This window comes from Dasypus novemcinctus, chromosome 8, assembly GCF_030445035.2.
Source record: "Dasypus novemcinctus isolate mDasNov1 chromosome 8, mDasNov1.1.hap2, whole genome shotgun sequence".
Lineage (NCBI taxonomy): Eukaryota > Metazoa > Chordata > Mammalia > Cingulata > Dasypodidae > Dasypus > Dasypus novemcinctus.
Window position 1 is genome coordinate 98,430,049 of NC_080680.1, and position 27,318 is coordinate 98,457,366.

The 27,318-nt window shown below is 36.8% G+C and overlaps 1 protein-coding gene across 1 annotated transcript; it reads left to right on the forward strand.

Moving 5' to 3' along the window:
* Positions 1 to 1,105: 1,105 nt before the first annotated feature.
* On the forward strand, positions 1,106 to 26,283 carry RAB14 (RAB14, member RAS oncogene family). The gene is made up of 8 exons (XM_004483565.5): positions 1,106 to 1,491; positions 10,576 to 10,634; positions 11,725 to 11,778; positions 12,918 to 13,095; positions 18,782 to 18,848; positions 22,491 to 22,578; positions 22,875 to 22,905; positions 23,988 to 26,283. The coding sequence occupies exons 2-8, from the start codon at positions 10,583 to 10,585 to the stop codon at positions 24,163 to 24,165; spliced, it is 648 nt and encodes a 215-aa protein (XP_004483622.1). The 5' UTR covers positions 1,106 to 1,491; positions 10,576 to 10,582; the 3' UTR covers positions 24,166 to 26,283.
* Positions 26,284 to 27,318: the final 1,035 nt, after the last annotated feature.

Genomic DNA, 27,318 nt, shown 5'->3' on the forward strand with positions numbered 1-27,318 from the left:
AAGCATAGACTTTTAGAACTGGAATCTCACCTTATATTAGATTAACATGAAATAATCACTTTCATTTATTATATCCCAGGCATTTTCCATCTATTATCTCATTTAATTTTCATGCAGATCCGTGTGAGATAGATATCTATCCCTATTTTGCAGAAGGGTCTGAGAAATCAACCGAGAGCATATTAGTAAATGGCAAAGCAGGGATTCACACTCAGATCTTTCAGAAAGTAAAAGAGATTTGTCAATTGCCATATATTTTTCCAATAAACCCTCATTGGCTCAGCTTGCTGAAGGCCTTGTATGCCAGAAGTGAGTTTGAATTACATGTGGAAAGGACTGAGGCCCTGCTGACTTATCCATTAGGCATAGTAGGCTCAGGACCTAGTGTCCACAAAACTTTAAGGACCTACAAAAATGATTTTTCTTTTCAAAGAAATTTTTGTTTTAAATGGGAGCAAGGGATACCCGAAAGCAAAAGTGCTGAAGTTCTACGAAGTTATAAGGTTGCTCTGTACCGAGGTACGCTAAACTTTCTGGGAAAGTGATAATGGTCGTTCAAGTTTGAAGATGAGAATGGTGGACAAATTGTTAAAAAATGTAGTCACCATTTCCCTCTTTCCAGCAAAGACACCTCCAGAGCAAGGTTAAAAGGGTCAGAGATGAAACAGTGCTCAAAGGACCACGTCCTAGCTGCGTAATGTTGGACAAATGACGACCTTACTGAGCCTTAGTTTTGTCTCGATAATGGGCGTAGAATGGGTTGTTGGACAGGGACCTAGTCTAGCCTTTTTCACCACCACGTACCATACACTCGATAAATATGTGTTGAATGAGTTCAATGAACGAGACCGTAGCACAGTGGCCGGTTTACGGTAAGCGTCTAGTAAGAGGTAGCTACAGGCATTAAAAACAGTAAAAAGTCTCCAGAACGACAACCGTCAACCACCAAAACCCAGACGGACCTCAGCGGGTTCTAAGCTCTCCCGGACCCTGCGTGGTAACTTGCCTGACAGGCGAAGACGCGCGATTGCGCTTGCGTATAAGCGCTTTCCTCCGCCCCTTCACGCGCGAGCGCTAGTGGGGCGGGACTCGGAGGGGGCGCGACGAGTCCTGAGGGGAGGACTATGGGAGGGGCGTGGCTAGCGCGCCGGGCCTCGGTTACCCTCTTCCGGGCTCCGCCAGCTGCGCGCGCATCAGTCTCCCCCCTTCTTTTGTGGTCTGGCCCACTGCGAGGGTGACAGGAAACCCTGTGCAGGGAGCGCCGCCATCTTGGACCAGCCCGAGGAGGAGCAGGAGGGAGCCGCAGGAGCAGTCGCCGCTGCCACCGCTACTGCCGTCACTGTGTCTGCACCTCTTCGTACAGCCCTCCCTCCTGCCGGGTCCTCGGCCGACTGTCCCCGCTTCCTCTCTTGCTGCTTCCGCACCCCTCTTCCTCGTCCTGACGCCCCCCCTCCCTCCCGGAAAGCTGCCCAGCCACCAGCAACCCCCCAGGTAACCCAGCCAGGCCTTCCTCCGTGTCCGTCTCGCTGACGCCTCCCCGCCCGGCTCTTCTGACGGGTGGCGGGTGGCGACTACGCGAGCCCGGCCTCTAGGCGGGCGGCGCCGTGGCGGGCAGGCCGTGTCAGGCCGCGAGGAGCCGGGGGTCGGCGGTGGGCGCCGTCGCGCCGCGCCTGACCAGACTGGCGTGCGGGGGCGGACGGTGTCTTCCGCGCTGCTCCGGCCAAAGCCACCTTGTCTTCCCCGCCCCGGGCGAGACCTTCGAGGCGTGCGGGATAGGGTGTGTTCCAACCTCTCCTTCCCCGCCTCCTCGGCGGACCGGGCAGGCCCTTCCCTCCTGGCTGCCTTTCTTCGCCGCTGCAGACCACCCCCGCGGTATTTATCCACGCGTGTCCCACCACCTTCCAACCCACGAGCCCCAGATGTGGCATTCCCCGTCCCATAGGTCTCATCTGGCACCGAGTTTCACAAAAGGCAGCACCTCGCAGGCTCGCCGGCATCTTGGCTGGCTCCGGGTGTCCTTGTTGATGTAGGTAAACTGTCTCGGGACTCGGGCTGAGGAAGAGGTGTTTGGGTCTTTGCTTGCAAGGTTCTGCTTTTGGTAAGGCCTATGGCATCCAATAAGGCTGTGAACCCAGATGGCATCTAGAAATAAACGAAGAAGAAAATAAGTTTTGGCATTTCACCAGTTTAAGAAAAACGGAAGGAGCAAACGTGTTTCGAGGGTTTACATTTCTACTGAGAGGGAGTCTTCACACCTTTATTTTGCCTCCCGTAGCCCTTGGAGGTTAGTTGGCCCACGTTACACGTGAAGAAACTGAGGCTTGAAGTTGTGCTATGGTTAATTATTGATGGTGCCTACATCAAAACTGTGCCTTTCCTACTAGGGAGAGAGACATGGTTATTTAAAATGCAACTACAATTTAATTCCGATTTTCCTATGTTCGGATTGGATGACAGCTGATAATCACTTTATAACCCAAAGACCATCATGTCAGCCACTGCATTGCTAGTCCACATTCTCACAACCCCAGGGGAGAGATGGCAAGTTTCCGTTTTATAAGTGAAGAAGGAACTGGGGTTCCCTGACTGAAGTACTTTCCTGGTGGTCCCATAGCAATTGTCAGAGTTTAGATTTGTTTTTTTGCAAAGTTTATTGCTCATTTAATTATTACACCACACTGATTATGCCTTTTATTTAGATATGGTTATTGAAAACAGGCTTGACCTTGCACTATAGCTAACCCCCCACCTCCAACCCAAGGCTTTCCACAATTTTTCTTAAAAGTTCTCCTTAGGCACTTTTATTTGGTCATGCCTTGAAGCAATGTAGTATAGTAGTTAACAGTTTAGAGTCATATTGCCTACAGCTCCCACTCCATTACTGCCACTTCCTAGTTAAGTGACCTTAAGCAAGTTACTTAATCTTTTAGACTTGTTGTCCTTATCTATAAAGGGGATAGCTGTACCTTCAACTTTGTTCTAAGGATTAAATGTGATTTGAAGCCTTTAGCATAACGTGTGGTATATAGTAGGTGCCCCAGTGCCTATAACAATGCCTTTCACATAGTGGGTGCTTGAATGGATGAGAAGAGCATGGCTTAGGAGAGCTTTAGATTTAGATCTGGGCCTTAATCCTAGCTTTCCACTTCTTTGTGTATGACCATGTGTATAACACACCTCTGAGCTGATTTCCTTATCTACAAAATAAGTTTTGAGGATTAGAGATTGTTTATAAAGTAGCTGGCATATATTAGGCACTCAGTAAATGACAGTTATTGTAAAAATGGAAAAACTTAATAACTTAAAAATTCCTTGTAATTGAAGCTACATTTAAAAGTCTTAACTTTTTATATTTTCTGTTAAACTGTATTTGCTGCATTTTTCAACTATGCAGTAGGATTTGGAGTGTTCTTAAAATTGAGTTTTATCAATATCAAATATCTTAGCGTAATCTTAGAAAGATGTACTGTTAGAAGAAACTTTATTAAGGCTAATAAACAATGTTGAAACCAGGGCTATTGAGAAGTTTCTTTTCCAAAAAGCTCAAAATATTTCTGTGGAGAAAATTGCCATGTATGGCTAGAAAAAGCACTAGATACTTGACTTTTAAAAGTTCTTTTAAAACTTATTCTGGAAAATTTTAAGCATATACAAAGTAGAATACTGTAATGAGCCTTCCTGTGTCATCAGACAGTGTCAGCAGTGGTCCTCTTGTTTCGTCTATATCCCCCTGGCCCCTGCTCCCTAAGTTTTTTTTGAAGCGGATCTGACATATCTTTTCATCTGCAAATTCCTTTAATTCCAGTAGTAAGTGAAGAGCTCCCCTCCCATCCCCCATGCCCTTTTCTTCCAAACAGAGGTACAGTAATTTAGTACTTTATTTCCTGTTCATATCATACCATCATAATTAGCTAGAAAGTTTTGTCTTTCTGTTGATACATTTAGGAATCAGTTTTATCCTTATATTCACATTATTAATTCACGTACAATGTGGCATTAACTATCTTGACAAAAGTGGAGGGTCTTTTTTTAATTGGGTGTCAGAAGGGGATAGGTTATTTTCAGAGATTGAACTACTGTTCAGAAAAGGAAATTGACCCTTCAGATTAGGTTAGACTATTAGATTAACTACAAAAGTTTTGTGTTCATCTGACTGACAAATCAAGTAGCATTCCATTTTAATGGTCCTGTAAGCATATCAAAATGGGTTCCATTTTTGATTTCCATGAGAGCAGTTTTATGACAGTGTTGTCATTTTTGTTCATAAATATATTGTCAGTGCCTAGCACTGTGCTTTGTGATTAGTAGATGCTTAACAGATATTTTTGTATTAGGATCACATGAGCTGTCCATCTTGGCTTAGGTGTTTTTTGCAAAATGTCGTGCATGTAAAATAAAATCTTACCATTGTGAACAATGAGGATAAGAATTTAAATGACCTGTAATAGTGGCTTGCTTTTTACTTGTTAAGTCTTAAAATCAATGATGTAAAAATTATACAGTAGAACATTATCTGTTCTAAGGAGTAGAATAAAAGTTGTATAACAGTTGTGAAAGGATTTGTCAGACATAGTGCCATAAACCAATACAGTAAGCAGCCAAACTATTTTAAAGAAATATCCTCTACTCTTGCCTTTTTTTTTCTTTTTTGAGGCCGATCATGTGATTTGCTTCACATCATGTTCCCCATATTACTGGTTAATGTGGAAATAATGTTTGAAATGTATGAGTGGGAAGTTTTAAAAAAATTTCTGTTTATTCTTTAACTTGTTTGTATATTAGAATTATGTAAGAGTTTTAAAAATTAGGTGACAGTCCTTTATTTTCTCTATTTTGTATGTTTTTTAAAATTATGAATATAGAACATGTTCATTATGAGAAGGCAGTACAGAGGTAGGTGAAGTTAATTTCCTCCTTCCCTTCCGTTTCTACTCTCATCCCATGTATTCATTTTTAACAATTTGGTGTGTATCCTTCCATACTATATACATAAAGGGTTAAGTATTTGTGTAGGTATTTTAAAGTGGGGTATGCTGTTGCATAAAACTCTGCAAAATAATTTTTTTTTTTTTTGAGATACTGGGGACCTTGTATATGGGAGGCCAGCACTCAACCACTGAGCCACATTGCCTCCCTTGAGTTGATTTTTTTGTTTGTTTGCTTGTTGTTTGTTTGTCTTTAGGAGACAACAGGAACAAACCTGGGACTTTCCATGTGGGAGGCGGGTGCTTAACTGCTTGAGCCATATCTGCTCCCCTGCAACATACTTCTTTTCACTTACAAAGTCATGGATGTATTTTCTAGATCTAAATGGTGTTTAAAATAGATTCGTATTATTTCATAGTATGGATGTGCTTTATTCAGTCATTTCCCTGTTGGTAGGAGTATAGATTGTTTCCAGTTTTTTGTTGTAAAACTGTGTTAAATGCACTTATATTCTATAGTTTTATGTCTCTATAGGATAACTTCTAAGTGGATATCTGGGCCAGCTAGTGATTTGGGTTATTTAAAAATTTTTAAAATATACTGATTACTTTCCAAAAATGTGGTCATTCCGACACCTATGAGTAGCACATATGATTGAAAGTGCCTGTCTTCTCATCTGTACTTGCACATTTCAAATGTATTGACCTGGAAATATGTCCATGATTTTGTTAAGAGAAAAAAAGTATGTTCCAGGTTTTTATGTGATAACATACCTCATTTTTAAATAATTTCTCACCTTAACGGTGGTATGGTTTGTGTTCAAGAGATGAGGTTGAGAAATCTTTTATTAAAGCAATATTAAGCATAATTAATATCTATAAGAAGTCCCTTAAAAAACAACAGAAAAAATAAGAGGCACCTTGAATACTTGGCTCAGTGATTAGTGTTACTATGTATTTAGGGGAAGCGGACTTGGCCCAATGGATAGGGCATCCACCTACCACATGGGAGGTCCACGGTTCAAACCCCGGGAGGGGGTGGGAGAGAAATAAATTTTTTTAAAAATCCTAAAAAAAAAAAAGTATTTAGTAAACATTTCTCTTGACAGTCAGAAAGGTTAGAGCTAAATTTTGTATGCACTGATAGTACTATTATTTTAAATTTTTAAAAATAAAAAAATTATCCTTTTTCTCTGATTTTGGTTGTTTTGCTTTTATCAGTCTATACAAAGACATATATTTGTATATGTCTTTAAATAAGCTACCTTTGATAGAATCATGGTCTTTGTAATCACACATGGGTTCAAGTTCTAGCACTGCCATTTACTAACTTTGTCACACTGGCCAAATTAATGAATTTCTCCAAACCTTTCGTTTTTACATGGTTATAATGATCATGGACTCTGTAGAGTTGTAAGAATTAAGTAGGAATTATTTAAGACAGTATTGAGAAAAGCAGTAGAGTAGCATCATATGGTTTACTCTTAACAAATGTTCCCTTAAGACACTTCAGTAAGTAGACATAGAATAAATTACTATTACTAGTATTATTGTTCATCTGTATCTACAAATTCTTATCACTGTCTATCCTCTGAATACAATTATTTAATACTGGTTATTCAGAATATTAAATTAGAACTAAGTGCATGACCTCAAAAAGGTTTGTGTCCTGAAGCACTGCCATCTCTAACTACATGGAGGAGACAGGATTGTGTAGTGGTTAAGAGGGGCTTCTCTGAAGTCAGAAACATTCCTAGAATCAGCATATGCCAAACCATCTAGTGATCAGGGCATGTTGCTTACCTGTTGAGTCTATTTCCTCACCTTAAAATGAGGGTAATAATAATTATCTTAGATTAAAAGAGCTTGCATGTAAAGTGCTTAGCATATTGCCTGGCATATGTTAAGTGCACAATAAAAAGTAACAATTTTTTGTTATTAGTTGACAAATTGTTAATTGTGTATTTAGAGATGCCTTTTTCCTGAAATGCAGTACTCCTTTTTTCTTAAAGAAGGCAAAGGCTTTAAAGGAGATCTTATCTACATGTGAGCTTTATTTTTCAAATTCCTTTTCTAAAACATGGAAGAAAGGGTCTTTTAATTGCACCAGGAGTTGTACACAAATTACATAGAATATTGTCAAGTTTGTTAATCAATAGAGGTTGTAGTGTTGAGTGGACTCATGTTTTCAGTGTTTGAACTAGACCACTATTTCTTGCCTATTTTGGATCCCCATCTGCGTGTTGTGCTGTTTGAGTTCTCAAAGTAAGTAAAGCAAAAGCCCTCTAAATGGGGTGGGAGTGGGGGGACTTTTTTCTCTTCCAAAGCTACATAATATATTCTTCACTTTAATAGTGGTATGTTTCATGTTCAAGAGATTAGGTTAACAAATCCCTTGTGAAAGTGATATTCAATATTTAAATGGGGCCATTTGAAGACACATTTACGAAATTTGGACTGAAAATAATGTGGGGGTATGGTATATTTAAACCTATTTAAACCTAGCCTGTTATCTTAGAATAAGAAAAGGAAAACTTTTGTGTTGGTAGCTATTGTGAAAGATATTTTCTGCCTTCCTTGTCTACTAAAATTAGTTAAGTTTGAATAGTTTTAACTCTGCTTTTAGAGTTTTAAAATTGGTGATTTTGTAAGAAACTTGAACCAGAAAATGTGTAATGTGATCTCTTATTTAGAAATAGTTTATATTAATACTTTGTAATTTTTTAAAAACATTTTCAAAATTAGTTACCTTAGTAGATATTTAATTAAATACTTTGTGTGATAATTAAGTGTAGTGAAGTAGTACAACTCAGGAGTGAGTTATAATCTCATGGTTAGTTTTTAGGGCATTTGATGTAGAAACTGGTATTTGTTAGAGGCCACAGTTTTAACTTATTAAATGGAAGAAAGCAAGGTATGTACAACTGTGACTTTTAGCTAGAAAAGGGAAAGGGAATAGGAAAATCAGAAGGGAAGAGCATGAAAGAAACAGTAATGTAAAGGTGATAGGGAGTGATGACTTTTTTCCCAAGTGGGAATAGGGAAGGGGGAGTTTGAGAGGAATTAAAATTTAGAGGGAGTGGATGTGGCTCAAGCAGTTGAGCGCCTGCCTCCATCATGGGAGGTCCCGTGTTGGTTTTCTCAGTACCTCATAAAGAAAACAAACAGAAAACAAGCAAAACAAATGGTAAAACCAACTCAGGGAAGCCAATGTGCCTCGGTGGTTGAGTGCCGGCTTCTGTGGCCCCCAGTACCTCAAAAAAAAAAAATTAGAAGGAAAGAGTTGGTTCTTGGTAATAATTCCTTGGTGCCAGGGAGGCTCATCTCCAGGAGTCATGTCCCTGGGCCTCTTAACCTGGGGGGAAGGTCACTATATGCTGAGTTTGGCATAGAGAGAAGCCACATTTGAGTAACAAGAAAGCTTTCAGGAGGTACTCTTAGGCAATATATAATATTAGGCTAAGTTTCAGTATCTGGAGTAAAGGTTCATAAGTACAACCATCAATATCAAAGGCCTAGCATAATGGTCTGTCCTCCTTCTCTAGGCACTGCCTATGTACTTGGGGGGCTCTTGCCATTCTATGAGAGAATGTAAAAAGATTTTGCAGGATGGGAATTCAGTGTTCTTTGCTTATTATGTGGGTCTCCACCCAACAAAACATTGCCCCATGACCACTGAAACATATTCATATGCCATAGAGGAATGCCCTGGGTTTATCCCTCCTCACACATTCCCCCATCACTGACACCCCACACCAGTGAATCTCCCCTGCCACAATTGTGTCCCTTCTGTGATCAGAAACCTCCCCTAACGGATGCTGGACGTTGTGTGTCCTGTCGTGGCTCACTGGGTAGACTGGGGGAGAGTGTGGACTACAATGTGGACCACTGTCCATGTGGTGCAGCAGTACTCCAGAATGTATTCGCCAGGTGCAGTGGATGTGCTGCAATGATGAAAGAGGTTGTTGATGTGGGAGGGGTGAGGAGTATATGGGGACCTCTTTTTTTTAATGTAACATTTATAAGAAAATAAGAAGAAAAAGAAACAACCATTAAAATGAAACACACAAAAACAAAAAAAAACCTCCCCTGAAACAAAGCTGAAAAAACAAGTAAAGTAATAATAAAATAATAATACCAAACTTCATTCTTAAAAGTTTTCTTTAGTACCTAGCGTCTGGAAAAGGGAATTGAGTTACTATAATTTTCAGAATCAGTTAATCTAACTAGAAGAACTCCCTTTTCTGAAAGAACTGGTTAAGGGAGTTTTCTGTAATTTAGAAGACTAATTATAAATGTGTTACAACATGTCAAGCTGGGATGGGTAGCAGGGCATCTACTTTTGCTGAATGTGATACATACAGCTAAGTGAGAAGACTGTATTGTGTGAAGTGAGTCTGATAAATTATTGTAATTAATATCTTCCCTATTAACAGTTCACTTATTTTAAATGTATATTCTCTAAAGGTTAAGTATTATTAGTTATATGGAAATTTTATTTGAAATATGGTATATTTTAAAATGTTAACTTCAGAATTTCTGTAATCATTTCAAATATCTGGCTTGTGTAAGGTACAGGTAACCAAAACAGATAAAAAAGATACTGTAAATCAAAATTTTTTAAAAATGGGATTAAATTTTCATTATATGAAGACTTTTCCTGTCCTTACGCTGAAAACTAGTTTGCAAATAAATTGTATTGGAAACTATATAAGTATTAAAATTTAACCCTTTTTTTTTTTAATATCTAGCATAGTGGCTATACATTCAGGGTACTCATTTGAATAAATTGGAGAGTTTTTAAATATTACTCTTGAAAGTAGAGAAATTAGACTTCTTTAGGTTGTTTATCCAAGGTAAAGAATAGGTTGTGATTTTTAAAAATATCTTTTAATACAGAAACTTTAAAATTTTCCAACCACAAGTACTATTTTATGCCATTATTTCTCTTAGCTTCTAGGTAGCATTTAGCAGGACTTAATATGCTCTAGTCAGTGGTTGCCCTCCCCCCTTATTTTTGCTTATTCCTCAAACTTGAGGGATTTGCAATGATGTCGACTTTGACTGCTTCAGGCTGAGAAGGGTCATAAATATTATACCTATAAAAACAACAGTTTCATGTTGGTCATCTAACTATAAATTTGGTTTGGAAATAATACTGTTCGTTCTTTGGCTGCAATGCTAACAATCAATTTAAAGTAGAGTAAATCTGTTTGTGCTTAGAAGTTAGTGGTTACTTTTTCTACCATTCTTTCATAAAACCAGAGTTCTGACAAGTAGACCATCAGTAATTCAGTTGTCAGATGAAAGAACTGGGGGCTTTAAAATTAAGTTTAATTTGTAAACATTTCCTTGTTTGAAATTTTCCATTTCTTCTTGGATATTTCTTAAAGTGAAATATTAGAGTTTTTGTATAAATAGTTTATATGAAACTATGAATAATCCATGAGAATGTTAAAGCAACTGTCATCCAAGGAAATTTACATTTGATCAGTTTGGGAAATGGCAGTTTTACTATGAATTATCATAACCTACATTTTGTTTGTATTCAGTTGCTTTGTTTCATGTTTCTTTAAAGGATAACAGTGATCAGCCTGGATAACTTGTGTATACTTTCCTTCTGAAGTAACTCAGTTTTCTTTGTTTTTAGTGCCACCATGGCAACTGCACCATACAACTATTCTTACATCTTTAAATATATTATTATTGGTAAGTTTGTTTAACTTAAACTCTTGTTCCCCAAAGAAGATTAATATAAAAAATATTTATTAATACAAACATACCACTTCAAGAGGAGACTGATTTTCTTTATTGCAAAATTAAAGCTCCCTTGATAATATTTAGTTTTGCATTAACTGTATACCTTTACTATTGTGGCCTTGTGCACTTCTATAAATAATGCTGGGTACTTTGTGAAGTGATACTGGTATTTCTTGAGAAATTCCTGAAAGCTTGTTAGTGTGGAGACTAAGATGAATTTCCTAGGAGTGCTGAAATTCCAAAAAATTTCAGAAAAACCCTCAGATCCCCCTAGATCCCAAAAATTGGTAGAGAACATTTTTTGATTCAGAATAAGTTGTTTTATATATATGAAATATAATGTTGATGGTTTTCCCCTTAAGTTTCAAGAAGCGTTTTGCTTAAAGTATAGTTGTTAAGAGGACAGCTAGAAGTACACTTGTTTTTCAATTAAATCTTTATATTAAAATAGTATGCTTTAAAGTTGAACTGAGTGACTTTGTAATGCTTCCTTTATCAAGAGTAAAAGTGCTGTAGTACAGTCATGGATGACATCTGTTCTCTTATGCTCTTCATGTAATACAAATAGTTCTTTCGCTTCTGTGGAATTCTATAAGAAATAAAAGAATACGAGATAAGACCAGGGGACTTAGTGAATCAGGCTTCCAAGACTCCATTTGTTATATCTCCTTGTTATATGCTATCCCAGGAAAAGAACAAAGTAAAATTTGGTGTCCCACAGAAACTGCTCAAAGTGAAAAATACCATAACAGTTTCTATAAAAAGGCACTTCCCCGCTAGTGGCTGTTTCTTAAAGTAGTAATTAATTTACCAAATTCTGTTACTGCTATAGGTGAGAATAATCAGTTTATAATCACAGTGAAACTGATCAATAAGATCTTTTGAATTCATTATAAAATAGGGAACTATAACTTGATTCTAAGTATCCCAGAACTTTGTGATGTGGTATAGTAAGAGGTATCACTGTCTTTGAATATATTATAAGGGTATAAAATTGAGAAATGTAATTGCCACATGAAACTTTTCTTTTTTTAAACAGGGGACATGGGAGTAGGAAAATCTTGCTTGCTTCATCAATTTACAGAAAAAAAATGTAAGTTTAGTATGTGAGGTAAAAGACTAGATTTCTTTATAGTCATTTTCCTACGTTATTTAGTGATGATTTTTATTATACACAACATATAATTTGACTCATTTGTTAGAATTCCTGATGGTAAAAGAAGTTAATTTTTTTAATGCATCACATAATGTCAGATTTAAATAGTCTTGTCTCATTTCATTATTCTCTGAATTTTTGTTATAGAAATTATTTTTAGGGGAAATTTGCATCAAATATCTTTTGTTAATGAAATAGTAGATTTAAAATGTTTAAAATAGGGTTTTTCTTATATTCATTCATGACCAGTGTGATTAAGATTCAAAGTACAGCTCTGTTTTATATGATAGGGGAAGAGATAAGTTTGTTTTATGTAACTGATATGCTAAATATAGTTGATATAGTTTCTATGTAGTTGAAATTGTTTCTATGGCATTTTTATCCTCCTCATCACAGAGGTTTGATGTAACATTTTATGGCGCATCCAGCACTATGTAAACTTGTCCTGTTGATTTAGACATTTATAACTTGTAAATGTATAATTTTAAGTATATTTTAAACAAGATGATTTCCTTTGAGACACTGATAATATTTTCCAGAATAAAAATGACTCCTAAAATCTTTGATTTGTTTCATGAAATAATTATCAGAATGCTAAATAATTATGACGTTTGTATTGGGAAGTATTTATTAAAATCCTTACTTTTAGTCTTTCTTTGAGCCCTGGCTGGGATTAACAAACCATGGCCTGCAGGCCAAATCCAGCCACTTTACAAAACTTCTTGTAAAGTTTTATTGGAACATGACCCTGTTCATTTTATGTATTGTCTGTGGCCACTTTTGTACTTGGTTGGCATAGCTGAGTAGTTGTGACAGAGACTGGTATCACCTACAAAATCTAAAATATTTATTATATGGCTCTTTACAGAAGAAATTACTGACTCCAGTTGTAGTTTAACTACATTTCTCTGACTTCTTACTTCTGGGTCTTTGCTAATTTGTTTTCAGTGAGCTTTAATATATTTATAGCCTATAAACATTAATGTCATTTGATTATTCAGTGAATGTTCCCCCATTGTTCTTAATTTGAAGTTTTCTGGAAGTTGGGGATATCATATTTTTTTCCTCCCTAACAGTTATGGCTGATTGTCCTCACACAATTGGTGTTGAATTTGGTACAAGAATAATTGAAGTTAGTGGCCAAAAAATCAAGCTGCAGATTTGGGATACAGCAGGACAGGAGCGGTTTAGGGCTGTTACACGAAGTTACTACAGAGGAGCTGCAGGAGCTCTTATGGTGTACGATATCACTAGGTAAGAGACTACAACTTTCATACTTGGAAAAAACAAATCTCTTTTGGGTTGTGTGTTATTTCGTTCCCTCTCCCTCTCCCCCCCCACCCCCATTGATTTAGGCATTCATTTGTTTGAAATTGTATGACTATAAATGAACTTATTAGGGTTTTATGTTTCTTTCCCTAAATTGCTGTGTAAAACTTGATGATATAATACATTGATTTCCTTTTCTGAAAGTGGGTGTGACTGAAGAAAAATTTTAGATGAGAGGTGGAGTAAATGGCAGAATAAATTTCAGAAAAGCAGCATTAGTTGAATTATTTGAGGTGAACTGTGTTATACCAAAATTCATCTTCCTGTAAGTAGAAGGCAGTAGTTACTACTTCTATTCAATCTCTAGAGTTAAGATTTACACCTTCTCAAAAATAAGTCCAAGCAAAGAATTAAGTAGTTCTGCTAATCTAACATGGTAGATTATAAAAAGTTATTTTTTATGCATCTGAAGGTATTTGTGTATTTAATTGTCCTGAAATGGGTTAAGTGGCTGTCAAAACTGCATGCAAAAACAAAAAACAAAAAAAAAACTGCATGCGGCAAGATTAAAGTTATTTCAACATGGCTATTTCTGAAAATTCATAGCACTTGTTAAAAAGTAACAAAACTGGACTGTAAAGTTTTGGCGTTGGAGAACATGGAAAACTGCCACTTCATAAGACCCTCTGATGTTTGTCTACTGTCAACTAGATCATCACATTTCACTTTGATGCAAGTGACTTATGTCTCACTTTTTTGGGGAGTAGGGGTGGGGAGGTAGGACCAAGTGTTAATTTAACATTCAAGGGAAGCGGACTTGGCCCAGTGGTTAGGGCATCCGTCTACCACATGGGAGGTCCACGGATCAAACCCCGGGCCTCTTTGACCTGTGTGGCGCTGGCCCAAACGCAGTGCTGATGTGTGCAAGGAGTGCTGTGCCACGCAGGGGTGTCCCCCACATAGGGGAGCCCGACGCGCAAGGAGTACACTCCGTAAGGAGAGCTGCCTAGCGCGAAAGAAGGTGCAGCCTGCGCAAGAATGGCCCTGCACACATGGAGAGCTGACACAAGATGATGACGCAAGAAAAAGAAACACAGATTCCTAGTGCCTCTGATAAGGATAGACTCGGTCACAGAAGAACACACAGCGAATGGACCAGAGAGCAGAGCAGATAGCTGGGGGGGAGTGGAAGGGGGAGAAATAAAAAATAAATCTTGTAAAAAAAAAAAATTTAACATTCAAGCATATTTCTTCTGGGAAATGAAAATACTGTTTCCTTCTCCAAAAGTCACAATGCATATTAACAAATTAGGATCCTGAGAAGTTCTGTAGTAAAGAAATTCTTTACTGTTTAATATTATTTAGTTTTGCATTTTCTATGCTTATTTTAATGAAGAACACATTTTGTTTTGTCTATATTGAAAATCTCTTGTTTAGTATAGCCATCTTTTTTTTTTTAAGATCCTTCCCTGCCCCCCCCGCCCCCCCAGTTGTCTGCTCTCTGTGTCCATTCCCTGTGTGTTCTTCTGTGCCTGTTTGTATTGTCAGTGGTATCCAGAATCTGTGTCTCATTTTGTTGTGTCATTTGTTGCGTCAGCTCTCTGTGTGTGGCGCCATCCCTGGGCAGGCTGCCCTTTTTTCGCATGGGGCAGCTCTCCTTATGGTGCGCACTCCTTGCATGTGGGACACCCCTACACGTGGGACACCCCTGTGTGGCATGGCCCTCCTTGGCGTATATCAGCACTGCATGGGCCAGCTCATCACACGGGTCAGGAGGCCCTGGGTTTGAAACTTGGACCTCCCATGTGGTAGGCAGACGCCCTATCCATTGGGCCAGATCCGCTTCCCTAGTAAAGCCATGTTTATCATTTATCTTAGCTAGATCTTCTGGATAACTTGCCGCTGCTTCACCTTGCGCTTTGATGTTATGGAGACAGCTTCTTTCCTTAAACCTCATGAACCAAACTCTGCTAGCTTCAGATTTTTCTTCTGCAGCTTCCTCACCTCTCTTAACCTTCATAGAATTGAAGAAAGTTGGGGACTTGCTAGGGATTAGGCTTTGACTTAAGGGAATGTTGTAGCTGGTTTGCTTTTCTAGTCAGACCACTAAAACTTTTTCCATATCAGCAATAAGGATGTTTTGCTTTTTTTTTATCACTTCTCTGTTCACTGGACTAGCACTTTTAATTTCCTTTAAACACATTTCCTTTGCATTTACAACTTGGCTTAACTGTTTGACACAAGAGGCCTCTCTCTTGGCCGGTCTTGGTTTTAGATGTGCCTTAACTAAGCTTAATCACTTCTTTTGATTTAAAGTGAGAGACTCGTAATGCTTCCTTTCACTTGAACACTTAGACACCATTGTAGGGCTTTTTTGTTTTTTTTAAAGATTTATTTTTCCTACCCCCTCATTGTTTGCACTTGCTAAATCTGTTTGTCTTCCTTGTTTCTTTTAGGAGGTACCGGGAACTGAACCTGGGGCCTCTGATGTGGGAGGGAGGCACCTAATTGCTTGAGCCACGTCCATTCTCTGCTTTGTTGTGTCTCTCATTGTTTTTCTTCTTGTGCCTCTTGTCACGTCATTGTGTTGCGTCAGCTTACCGCATCTGCCCATCACGTCAGCTCGCAGTCTTGCTCGTCTTCTTTAGGAGCCTCTGGGAACTGCTGCTCCCTGCTTCTTTGTTGTTGTTTTGTGTCTCATGTTTTTTTCTTCTTGTGTCTCTTGTTACATTATCTTGTTGCGTCAGCTGGCCGTGCATTCCCATTGAGCCAGCTTGTTGTCTTCTTTAGGAGGCACCAGGAAGGAATCAAACCAGGACTTCCTGTGTGGTAGGTGGGAGCTCTATCACTTGACCCATATCCGCTTCCTCATTGTAGGGTTATTAATTGGTCTAATTTCAGTATTGTTATATGTCAGGGAGTAGGGAGACATGAGGGGAGAGAAGGAGGAGATGGGGAACAGCTGTTCTGTGAAGCTGTCAGAACACACAGAACATATTAAGTTCACAGTCTTATATGGACATGGTTTGGGGCACCCCAAAACAATGATAATAGTAACATCGATGATCATAGATCACCATAACAGATATAATAATAATGAAAAAGTTTGAAATATTGCGAGAATTACTAAATGTAATCTAGAGACACAAAAGTGAGCACATACTATTGGAAAAAGGGGATCTGTAGGCTTGCTTGATGCAGGGTTGCCACAGACCTTAAATTTGTAAAAAAAATATCTTCAAAGTACAATAAAACATGGTATGCTTATATATACATACAATAGTATTCATCTGTAAAAAGGAATTAAGTTCTGATACATGCTACAACATAAATCTTGAAGGCATTTTGTTGTGTGAAATAAACCAGATGCAAAAGGACAAATATTACATTATTGCACTGATAGGAAATAATTAGAATATGCAAATTCATAGGCAGAAATTAGAGTACAGATTATTAGCGGTGGGGCTGGAGAAAGGGGCATTTATAATTTAACTGTTACAGAGTTTCTGTTTGGGGTGATGGAATAGTTTTAGTTAATGGATGGCGGTGATGGTAGCACAGCATTGTGAATGTAATTAACATCACTGAATTGTATACTTGCAGGTGGGTAAAATTATGAATTTTAGATCGTATGTATGTTACCAGAATATAAAAAAAGAAAAAGAAAAAAAACCAATAGAACACTACAGCATAATGTGGATCCTAATGTATAGTATGGACTATAGTTAGTTTTATCAATGATAACAAAGGTATCAAACTAATGCATAACATAATAATAGACAAAACTGTGGGGGGAGTAGTATATATGGGAACTTAGTACTTTAGATAAGATTTTTCTGGAAACCTACAAGTGCTCTAATTAAAAGAACAAAAAGTACTTCAGGCCTTAGTACTTGGCCTGACCCAGTGTCATTTTAAAATGACATTGGTATTGTAGCCATGGCACCAATTTTTTTCCCATTATTAATCCATGACATTTTATAAACTTTTAAAATTCCCTGTTTCAATACTACTTTTTATTCTTGGCATTAATTTTGTTAATAGGATACTTTCCTAAATTAACAGCAGAGCCTGTCATAGCAGTCATTTAGCTGTATTAGTCATTTGATATATCTAACACCCATATCAAAGTTAGGAATATTTTAGCACCTTTTTTTCCCCTGCATTAGCAGCGTTATTTAATGAGTATTTGGATGATACTGTATTTACAGATTTAAATAATAGTGAATTTGTATTTTATACCATAATAATTATCAGAATCACTGCCCAGCACTTGTAAATAATATATATTTTACATCATCTTGCTAATATTTACAAAAAAAGGATGTGTAGGTATTTCAGTTTACTAGTTAAAAGTGTTGGCATTTTGTAATTACCTGTCCCTTTCAGCTTTGAAAGTTTAAAGGTCAAAAGTATAAGTATTTATGGATTTGTGTAAGTTAAAAATTTTATGCATGAAGTAAGACATATCTGTTGTGGAAAAGCAAGGCATGCCAGTGCTACAAATATGGAGCAGTGATAAGGCTTGTGCTTTTTACAAAATATTTGGCCATTGTTAGAAAACTCTTAAAACATTGGGAAAATTGTTATTTTGATTTATAGGACACTGGATATTTTGAAATTTAGGTGGTCATTATTGTATAATATGATACTGAACAATGAAAAGAAGGACTGAGTAAGGAGTCCTTGATTCTCACTGGGAAAGGATTAAATATTTGGAATACTGATTTTATATGAGAACTGGATAGCTGGAGAACATGAACTGTATTCACAAGGCACACTTGGAGGACACATGGCGGGTGCAAAGGGTCTAGGCCTGGCTGTGTAACTCATTTGTGAGCTTCTGTTTCCTTACCCAGTAAATAAGGTGGGTTAATGTTTTGTGAGTCTCTTTGCTGGATTGATTCTTTATAATAATGAAAAAATTGTGAATTTTTGCTATTTTAGAGCCTACTTGGCTAGTGCAAATGAGCCTGTAAGTGTTAACAACTCTTTCTGGGCAAAGTGGAAAAACAGGACAGTCCTAATTAAAAAATGATTTAGCTGTCTGGTAAATTAAGAGTGCAAAGTTAGATAAGCTAGCTCAGTATCTGGGGACTTAAGTTTACAGTCAGATATATTAAATGCCTTTTTTTTCTTAACCTCTATGTTTTATTTTATTGCATTTTAAAAATGCACGTGTTACAGGAATATAGTCTTGTAAAAAATCCGAACAATAGACACATTAACAAATAAAGTAAATGGTGAAAGTCCCCCTTGGTTCCCTCCATTCCAGCTTTTTAAAGAATTTTGCCCATGCATTTACATGTAAATGTGCATAAACACAGATATAAAACTTTTAAAGCATGACTGGGATCATAATATATGCATTGTTTTGCAACATACTTTTTAATGAAATATGTCTTGGAGATATGCTTGTGCAATTTGCTCCTGACATGTAGGAAACCAGCAGAGTTGTTAGATATTGAGGTACTTATTTAAAAATAATGTTTGGCTAGATTTCGAAAGGTATGTGGTTGTATATAACAACTGTTCCTCTGAGTAACAATTTAGTCAAAGCAAAAATACTGACTTTCTTAGGATTTGTTGATTGAAGTATATATTTTAAATTTTTGTTGTTAAAATGTTAATTGTTTGTGGTAGTTACAACTTTAAATTTTAATTTTTGCAGAAGAAGTACATATAACCACTTAAGCAGCTGGTTGACAGATGCAAGGAATCTCACCAATCCAAATACTGTAAGTTAAGTGGCACCTGTTATACAGAAAATTTTATCATCTAAGCTAACCCAAAAAGGGAAGCTATTTATTGTTGGGATTTTTGTATTTGGGTACTAAAAATGAGAGAATCTTTGTTTTATTCCTAATTGAAGAAAACCTGACACTTGAAAAAAAAAAATCTTATTAACACAGGTTTTACATTCTATTATTCTTGGTTTGGGTCATGTTTGTGGTTTGAAAAATGAAAATTATGAATGAGATGGTAATGTCATGTCAAGTAGAGACTACAAAATCTGAAATTATCTTAAAAGGGATCTGCATTAGTTAGGAAAAGAGACTTTAAAGGCCAACTCCCATGGTAGACCCTGCAGTATACAAAGATAAATTTGGGTCCTTGACCCCCGTGAGCTTTTAGCAGGTATACAAATAACCATGCTGCAAAGCAGATTGAAATATGAGTTTAAAATAGAGTGACTGGAACAGATCTGAGAGAACCCAGGAGTTGTGCCATTTGGAGAAACTATCTTTACAGAGGTTGTGACAGTTGAGCTGGGCCTTGAGGGGTAGGTGAAGTTACTATAGATCCTTGGAGGGTATTCCAGGAACAGTGTGAGGAAAGGCACTCATAAGTTTTGACTGACATTGAGCTTCTCAAAACAAGGCCTGTGTTTCACTTAGCTTTGTACCCCAGCATCTAGAAGAGTCCTGGTTGAGTAAATATCAGTGGTAATATTTTATCAGGAAGTAACAATTTAATCATATTGAAAGTCAGTTAACATTGTATGGGTGTTCAGCTAGGAACTATGCCCGAAATTTTCACATACATTATCACATTAAACCCACTATTGGTAAATACACAGTTCTATACATTGATTGTTCACAGCAGCTTTATTTGCAATAGCCAAAAACTGGAAACAACTCAAATATCCATCAGTTATACTGTGGAATACTACTCAGTAAAAAAAACAATTGACACATGTAATAACTTAATAATCTCATGTATAATTAATTACACATGTAATAACTAATAATCTCAAGGGCATTTTGCTGGGTGGAAAGCACTAGTTTCAAAAGGTCTTGATTCCATTTATAAGACATTTTAGAAATAACAATTATAGATAAAGAGAACAGATTGGTGGTTACCGGGGATTGGAGTTGGAGATGAGTGATGTCATTTTAAGGAGGATAGCACAAGGCAGATCCTCTGTAGTGATGGAAAGGCTATTTCTGGACTGTGGTGACATAGCTCCATACATTTGACAAAATTGCCTAGAACTATGCACACACACACACAAGTGAGTAAAAACTGGTGAAATCTGAATAAAGTCTGTAGATTTTACCAGTTTGTTTCCTGTTTTCTCTTTTCCCACTTTTTTTTTTTTTTACTCATTCTTCCTTTTCCATTGCTGAGTAGTAGTCCATAGAGTGGATTATGCCACAGTATATTCTGCCATTATGGGTGTTTGAGTTGTTTACATTTTTTCTTTATTTAATAACTTTATTTCAAATTAAAAAAAAAAATAGAAAAAGGCAGCTCAATAAGTTATGGATGTATTACTCCTAAAAAGTTCTGTCCAGATATTTGTATATCTCATCTAATTCTGACTATTAACTCATTTGTTCCTCCAGTGTTCAGAAAGTACAGATTAACACAGATTAGTTAAATGACATGGTCAAGGTCCCCTTTGTTAATGAAAAAAATGAAGAGGAAAAAAAATGCTTAATCATGTTCATAGCTCCCAAAACTAAACCCCATATTCTTTTTAGCGTTTAGTACTAACTTTGTTTTTGCTATAAAACATTACAATGTTAACTATAGTTTATAAATTACATTAGCTAATATATTCCCCATATATTACCACTTCTTTATACCTTGTAGAACATTCCTGTATTTATATTATTAACCACAATCCTCATCTGCTACCCAAAATCATTGTTATACTTTCCCTATATTATCCTTCAGCTGTCCTCCAGCTAATATTAATCTACCTAGACTACTTGGTTTTGATATCACATTATAATTGTATAAGATGCTACCATTGGTGAAACTTAGTGAAGGGTACAAGTTCCTGTGTCACATTAATTATTTTGAGTAAATGTTAAAAGAACAAAGCAAAACAAAAAATTCATAGAGGGTCCATGGAGGAGTATATTAAAAAATGAGCCAGGTCCTCCCTGTTTTATATGTGTTAAAATCTCACCTGGTTTCCAGACGAAGGAAAAAAAAGTCTTACTTTTCTTTCAGGTCCAGCTCAAATGCTGCATTTTCTGTAAAGTTACCTTTGGTTTCTATTTAGAAGTTATATATCCTTTCATTTTGGTTGCATTTTGTTTATGTCGCTGGGATATTCTGAGCCTCTGTGTTAACCTGCTACTTTATGTCTCCTTTTTAGGGAGGTATGAAGTCTGGCTTGGAAATTCTTAAGGAATTGGGAGGGTTGGCAGTATTTTCATTCATCAAATGTTTGTTTTGATTACTAATCTTACAAATGACCCTGTATTAAGCTATTCTGACTTTAAGGAACAGCCTTAATTTAAAAAGAAAAATCGATTTCCTTTTTAAGTGTGATTCCTTTCTTTAAAAGACCCGTGTAGTATGTATGAAAACCATGTTCCCTTCTTAGTGGGCACTTGAAAATGTTAACAGTACAAGTGCCTTTTAATTGAAGCTATCCATTTTTAAAGTATCTGAATCTTTATTACCATATCTGTTTGGAAAGGGGAAGATGGGGGAGATTTTTCCCATTTGGTGTTAAATAAGTTTATATATAGAAGAACAGGTTGTATATATAAATCCCCAATTCCCCACTCCCAGAAAGGCCAAATTGCTGTTTCCCAAGGCTGTATGTATATATTTTTTTCAGAACTGCTTTTAACTTTAGCCTATCTCCACTTGTATAAATTATTCTAAAGTGGCTATATATGTGTAGTATTTTCCCTTGCATTTGAACTTCATTGAATAAGCTCTCTCTTCCCCTTCCACCCAGACACACACACACACTTGTTATCAGTTACTACAAACTTGGCAAATCCCCTTGCATTTTTGAGCTTTAATTTTCTCACCTGCAGCCTTAGCAAGTTGAAGTAGTGGTTTTTAAACTTTTTGAGGGTCCTAGAACCTTTTGAAGATCTGATGTGAGTCACAAAAGTCTCCCCTAGGAAATGTCCATGAGCCCAACGCTTTGCGTTTAATTTCAAAGCATTCACAGATTTCCTGGCACTTGTCCATGGACCCTTAATAATCTTACTTAGGTGAATTATCTTTGACCTAGACCTGGGGTTGCTAAACTATAACCTGAGCAACTTGTGAGCTAAGGATGGCCTTTACATTTTTAAAAGGTTTAAAAAATATAAAAATAAACAGCAGAGAACATGTGACAGAGACCATATGGGACCCACAACCTAAAAGATATACTATCTGGATCTGGTCCTTTATAGAAAGTTTGACAACCCCTGGCCTGGATGATTGCCAAGATCCCTCTTAGTTGGTAGGATTTTATGATTCTGCAGTCCTGCCTGGTGGAGAATTGCTGGTACTTGGTTTCCTTTTTAGGCCCAGATGTTTTTTCAGTCAAGATTTTTGGACTTCAGAATTTGCATGGTTGGTGTAAATGGTTGCTTTTGTTTTAAAAGATGTTTTTCTTTTTGGTCACAAATTAGGTAATAATTCTCATAGGAAATAAAGCAGATTTGGAGGCACAGAGAGATGTTACATATGAAGAAGCCAAACAGTTTGCTGAAGAAAATGGTGGGTTTCTTTTAAGATTTTTAATGGCTTTTCTGACATACTTAGGAAAGGTGGGATTTTGATACTGCAAATTATTTGAGAATTATATTTTTTATACAGACTACACAAAAATATTAAGAATGAGAAAATGTGTTTCTAGTTGAGTACAGTATTTAATGACAAATACAAAGATTCCCTCCATGTCAAGTATACATATTCTCTCATTAAATATTATAATAGGAATACTGAAAGCTGATGGGAAACTTCCTTTGAGTTAAGTTGAAATGTCCTAATTATATCTGAAATTTTATTTTTAGGTTTGTTATTCCTTGAAGCAAGTGCAAAAACGTAAGTATGGCTGAGACTTAGATCATGTTTCCTTTATATTCAGGTTTTTCAAATCAAGTAGGACTTTGAATATAGGAAAAATGTGTTCATCATTCTCTAAAATGAGAAATTTGCATTTTAAATGTATAATTTAATTCCTCAAGGCAGGAAGAATAGTAAGCAAATATTCTTTTACTTCCTATTCTGCATTTCAAAATAATACATTTTAATTTTTGGTACTTTAAAGATTTTACCTTGATTATGCTTATTGGTAACCCAGGTTGATAAATGAGACTGCATTTCTAAAGCGTTTGGTTTTCACAACTGTGGTTGAGTTTGGCATCGTAGACACAAGCTTGGCCTGTTCATATATTATGTTCTGATGAGGGTAAAAAGTGTGACTTAAGGAGTAACTCAGAGTTAAGATTATTAAGAATAATCAGGAGCACAAATAACATTTTCTAATAGTCCTTTCATGTCCCTTACTGACCCCTAGGAGTCCCATCATAGTTCCATATTTACTAAGCCAAAAATTCCTTGCAGTGGTAAGGAGAGCCTAGCCCCTCCTTCCCCCCTTTATAAGCTACATCTATACAGTAGTGCCAAGGGAAGTAAAGTGAAATGTAAACATGGCTAAGCATGAACGTTACTGTCATGATAAAAAGAGTATTCTTGGCTAATCAGACCATAGAAATCCTGGAATCCTGTTATTCATGTTTGGAGGTATTTTATTTCTGGGAGTTTTATCACAGAAATTGCCTATGTTAGCTGTCATGTTATATGTTTATAGCATATTTAAATTTGTCTTAGTTTTTTTCTCTTTTTCTCTTTTTTTATATAGCATTTTAATGATTAAAACACATACAATTTTCCAAAAAGGGCATGTAGAAACAGCTTAGTATTATGTTTTTATGCTTTCCAACAGAAAGTATTTTCCCATGGTGTTCTCTTAGCTCAGTCTTCTGATAATCTCTTATTAGATGACAGTGGCTAAGTTGAAGACATCATGGCAGTTGACTAAAGGTTAGCAAAAGATGAGTGTATGGTGTCTTATCTTTTGTAGAAGGCTGTGGTTCTGGAATAAATTGTCAATTGCCTCTTAGGGGAGAGAACGTAGAAGATGCCTTCCTTGAGGCTGCCAAGAAAATCTATCAGAACATTCAGGATGGAAGCCTGGATTTGAATGCCGCCGAGTCTGGTGTACAACACAAACCCTCAGCCCCGCAGGGAGGCCGGCTAACCAGTGAACCCCAACCCCAGAGAGAAGGCTGTGGCTGCTAGTGACCTCTTTGCTGTGGCCCCTCATTTGACCTTTCACCTCTGTCTGTTGGAAGCAGTACTTTTTACTGCCTCATTGTCTTCTGTACATCTTACTGGGTTTAATTAAAAAAAAAAAGAAAGAAAAAAACTCTGTTGTAAAAACAGTTAACACAGTACTAAACTGCTAAACAACTAGATGTAATCAGGTTATCAAAGGCAAGTAGAGTAATCTCTCCTGCATGGTAAATCTAGACTTTTTTTCCCCCTCAATTGTCCTTGTGATAGGTATGTCACCAGTACATGATTTAAACTGAGCACTGATGCTGGACTTGATGACTTTTACCCCTCCCTGCCTTTTTGGGCAAGGCTTTGTCTCACTGTACGGTTTAATTTGATAATCTTAAGCCTTTCTCTCCATCGTCAACCATTCGAGTATGTCTGCTGTAAGCAGTAAGCTTATTGCTGTGAAATGACTTCTGATGGCAGAGAAAGGGGTTCTATAACTGCTTTCTTTTTTTTGTTTTTGTAGGATTAATTCCTTGTGTGGGAGGCATTTTTCTTGAGGAGGTTTGCTTCTGTCTTAGCCTTGCACAGGGAAAATATCCCTTTATCTTTTGTCATGAGCTTTATTGATAGCTTTATCTTTTTTTTTTACACTATTTTATCCTTTTCTCCTTAACAGAAAGTAAATATGTATAAAATTTGAAGGAACTGAACTAACAATACATTCTGTGTATATTATTTTAATGAAGAAAATAAATTGATTACTGGCATTAGAACAGTAAAGTACCAGTTTGTACAGTATGACCTTTATGTGACCATGTTACTCCTTCCATTTCACACAAAGAAATAGACATGACTGCAGTTCACAAGTAATATGGCTCCACTCTTGGTGCTGGCAGTGTTTGGGGATATTAGGCTGGAAAGAGCTCCCAGCATCAGAGGATTAACACTAGCAGATTCTGTTCCATCTTTGCACTGTGGCTTACCTGCTGATTTTCTTAACTGTTCTTGTGCAATCAACAATGTGCTTAACCTGCTTTTCTCTTTTTGTAAACGTTTTGCATTACAGGCTACATTTCTTGCCTTACTGTATAGAAAAAGAAAAAAGGCTGGGTTGTTTATTGCACATTTTAAGCTTTTATACCTTTACCTTTTTGGAATGGTCAGATTCTGAACTGGACAGCCAGAACCGCAGGTCTGCTGTTAAGGGATTTTAAATTGTGCATTTTTAACACTACAGTGAAATAATTTAAGATATCCCTTGTGTTCATAGTATGAGGGGCTGTTTTATGTCATGTTGGCATAAATTGTTTTGTAAAAGGGAAAGTGTTTGTAATGGTGTCTCATTGTCTGTGCTGATACAAAGTAAGTTATTACTTTGCACTAGGTGATTTGGCCACTGAGAGAATACTGTATTGCAAGGGAACTAATTTGATTTCTTTAGACAACAGATTTAGGTTTTACCAAGTTCTTCACCTCTTGACTGATTTCTAATTTGAGTTTATGGTTCAAAGGCTGGGAATCAAGGAGTTATTTGAAGTAGGATAGGTAAACCTCAGCAACATGTACTCAGCTTAGCTACTGTGTTAAAATACACACCTTAAATTCCTCTTTACAGGCATGAAAGTAAAAGTACATCTTTCTGGGTTGTAAATACCTGGTAGTACCAGAGTATTGTATAGTTGAAGTTAAATAAAAGCCAAAACTGGAATGTGCAGAAAATAGGATTTGGTTAATTTGTGGACTCATCTTTATTTTTGTCTTTGTTTAGCTTTTTATAAAACAAGATTCCTGAAGTAGATTGGTATATTCTGTTAAAGACTTATAGTGATCCACTCTGCTTACACTGTTGCATCACAAGGGACTCGCCCAGGGACCATGACCTGCTGGTAGGTGTATATATTTACAAAAACAAAACAAACCATCCATTTGGATATAAGGTAGCAATCACAAACTAAAGACCTTGGCGGCTTGTTTAGGTGCAATATCCTGATTCCCAAAGTTAGTTACAGTGGGTCTTATTGTTTTTGTGACAGAAGGAATTATTCAGACTGCTGTACTCTTCATTTGATGTAACAAAATGCTATTAATCTAAATATTTGTAAATAAAGTACATGTATCTAGATTAAATTAAAATTGGTTGCATTATTTTCTGAACTAAAATAGGATTTCTCATTTTCTTTGGGTGAACATTTATTTGACATAACTTGTCCATTTTATTGCAGAATTGTCCTAATTTATTGGATAAAGAAGTCTACATATGTAGCATATAAAACTTTTATTACGTAATTGAGCTACAATTTTATCCTTGTACTTGGATCACGTGCATTGTTTTCATTCACCTTTTTTCAGTGTGAGATTAGCACATTTGGGGACTTTGCTTGTACTTAGAGCCAGATTCTGTTATTTGCATGTGTAATCTCCCTTATAATAAATGTGGGTGCTCAAAAACAGAGGAGCAGATTGTCATATTGTAATATCCTTGTTCCAGGCACTGAGCATACACTTTGGAGAGAATGCAAAATTCTCTTAATTTTTAACCCATGATAGCTCACTGCTTATGCAAGCGACTTGCTTCTCTGTGTGTTACTTATTGCTCTCACACCTATGAGGCAGACCTACTGATTAGTAATTGGTGCTCATTACTAAGCATTAGATGACATTCCATTGTTGTATTTTTTTCATAGACAAAGTGTTTGGTGCAGTAACCTTGATTTCCTGCCCACCCCCCTGGGGGGACAAAGGGTTGATGTTCACTTAATACTAGAGGTAGTAAAGTTTCTTTGGAAAGATGTCTTTTGAAGCCATGTATTTGGCTTCACCCCACCTCTCTAATTCCACAAGATCATAATTCTGAGAACTTTTTTTGTCCATTTAAGTATGATCTTTTACAGATGTATGGTTCAGTTCAGTCCCCTTAACAGAAGAAAAGACTAATGCCTTCTACCCCTATTCATGTGACAGTATAGAGTACATTCATATGGCTGTATAGAGAAGATATTTTACCCCCATCCAGCCCATGGACAGAACAGGCCCCAAAAATGTGCCCCTGCAGGAATTCAATAATTGTAATGGGCTAAACTTTTTAAGCCTTTTGCTAGAATGAAACAAAGCAAAATCTTAAACATAAAAGACATTAACAAAGTTTTTGTTTTGTAAATAGATGGCTTC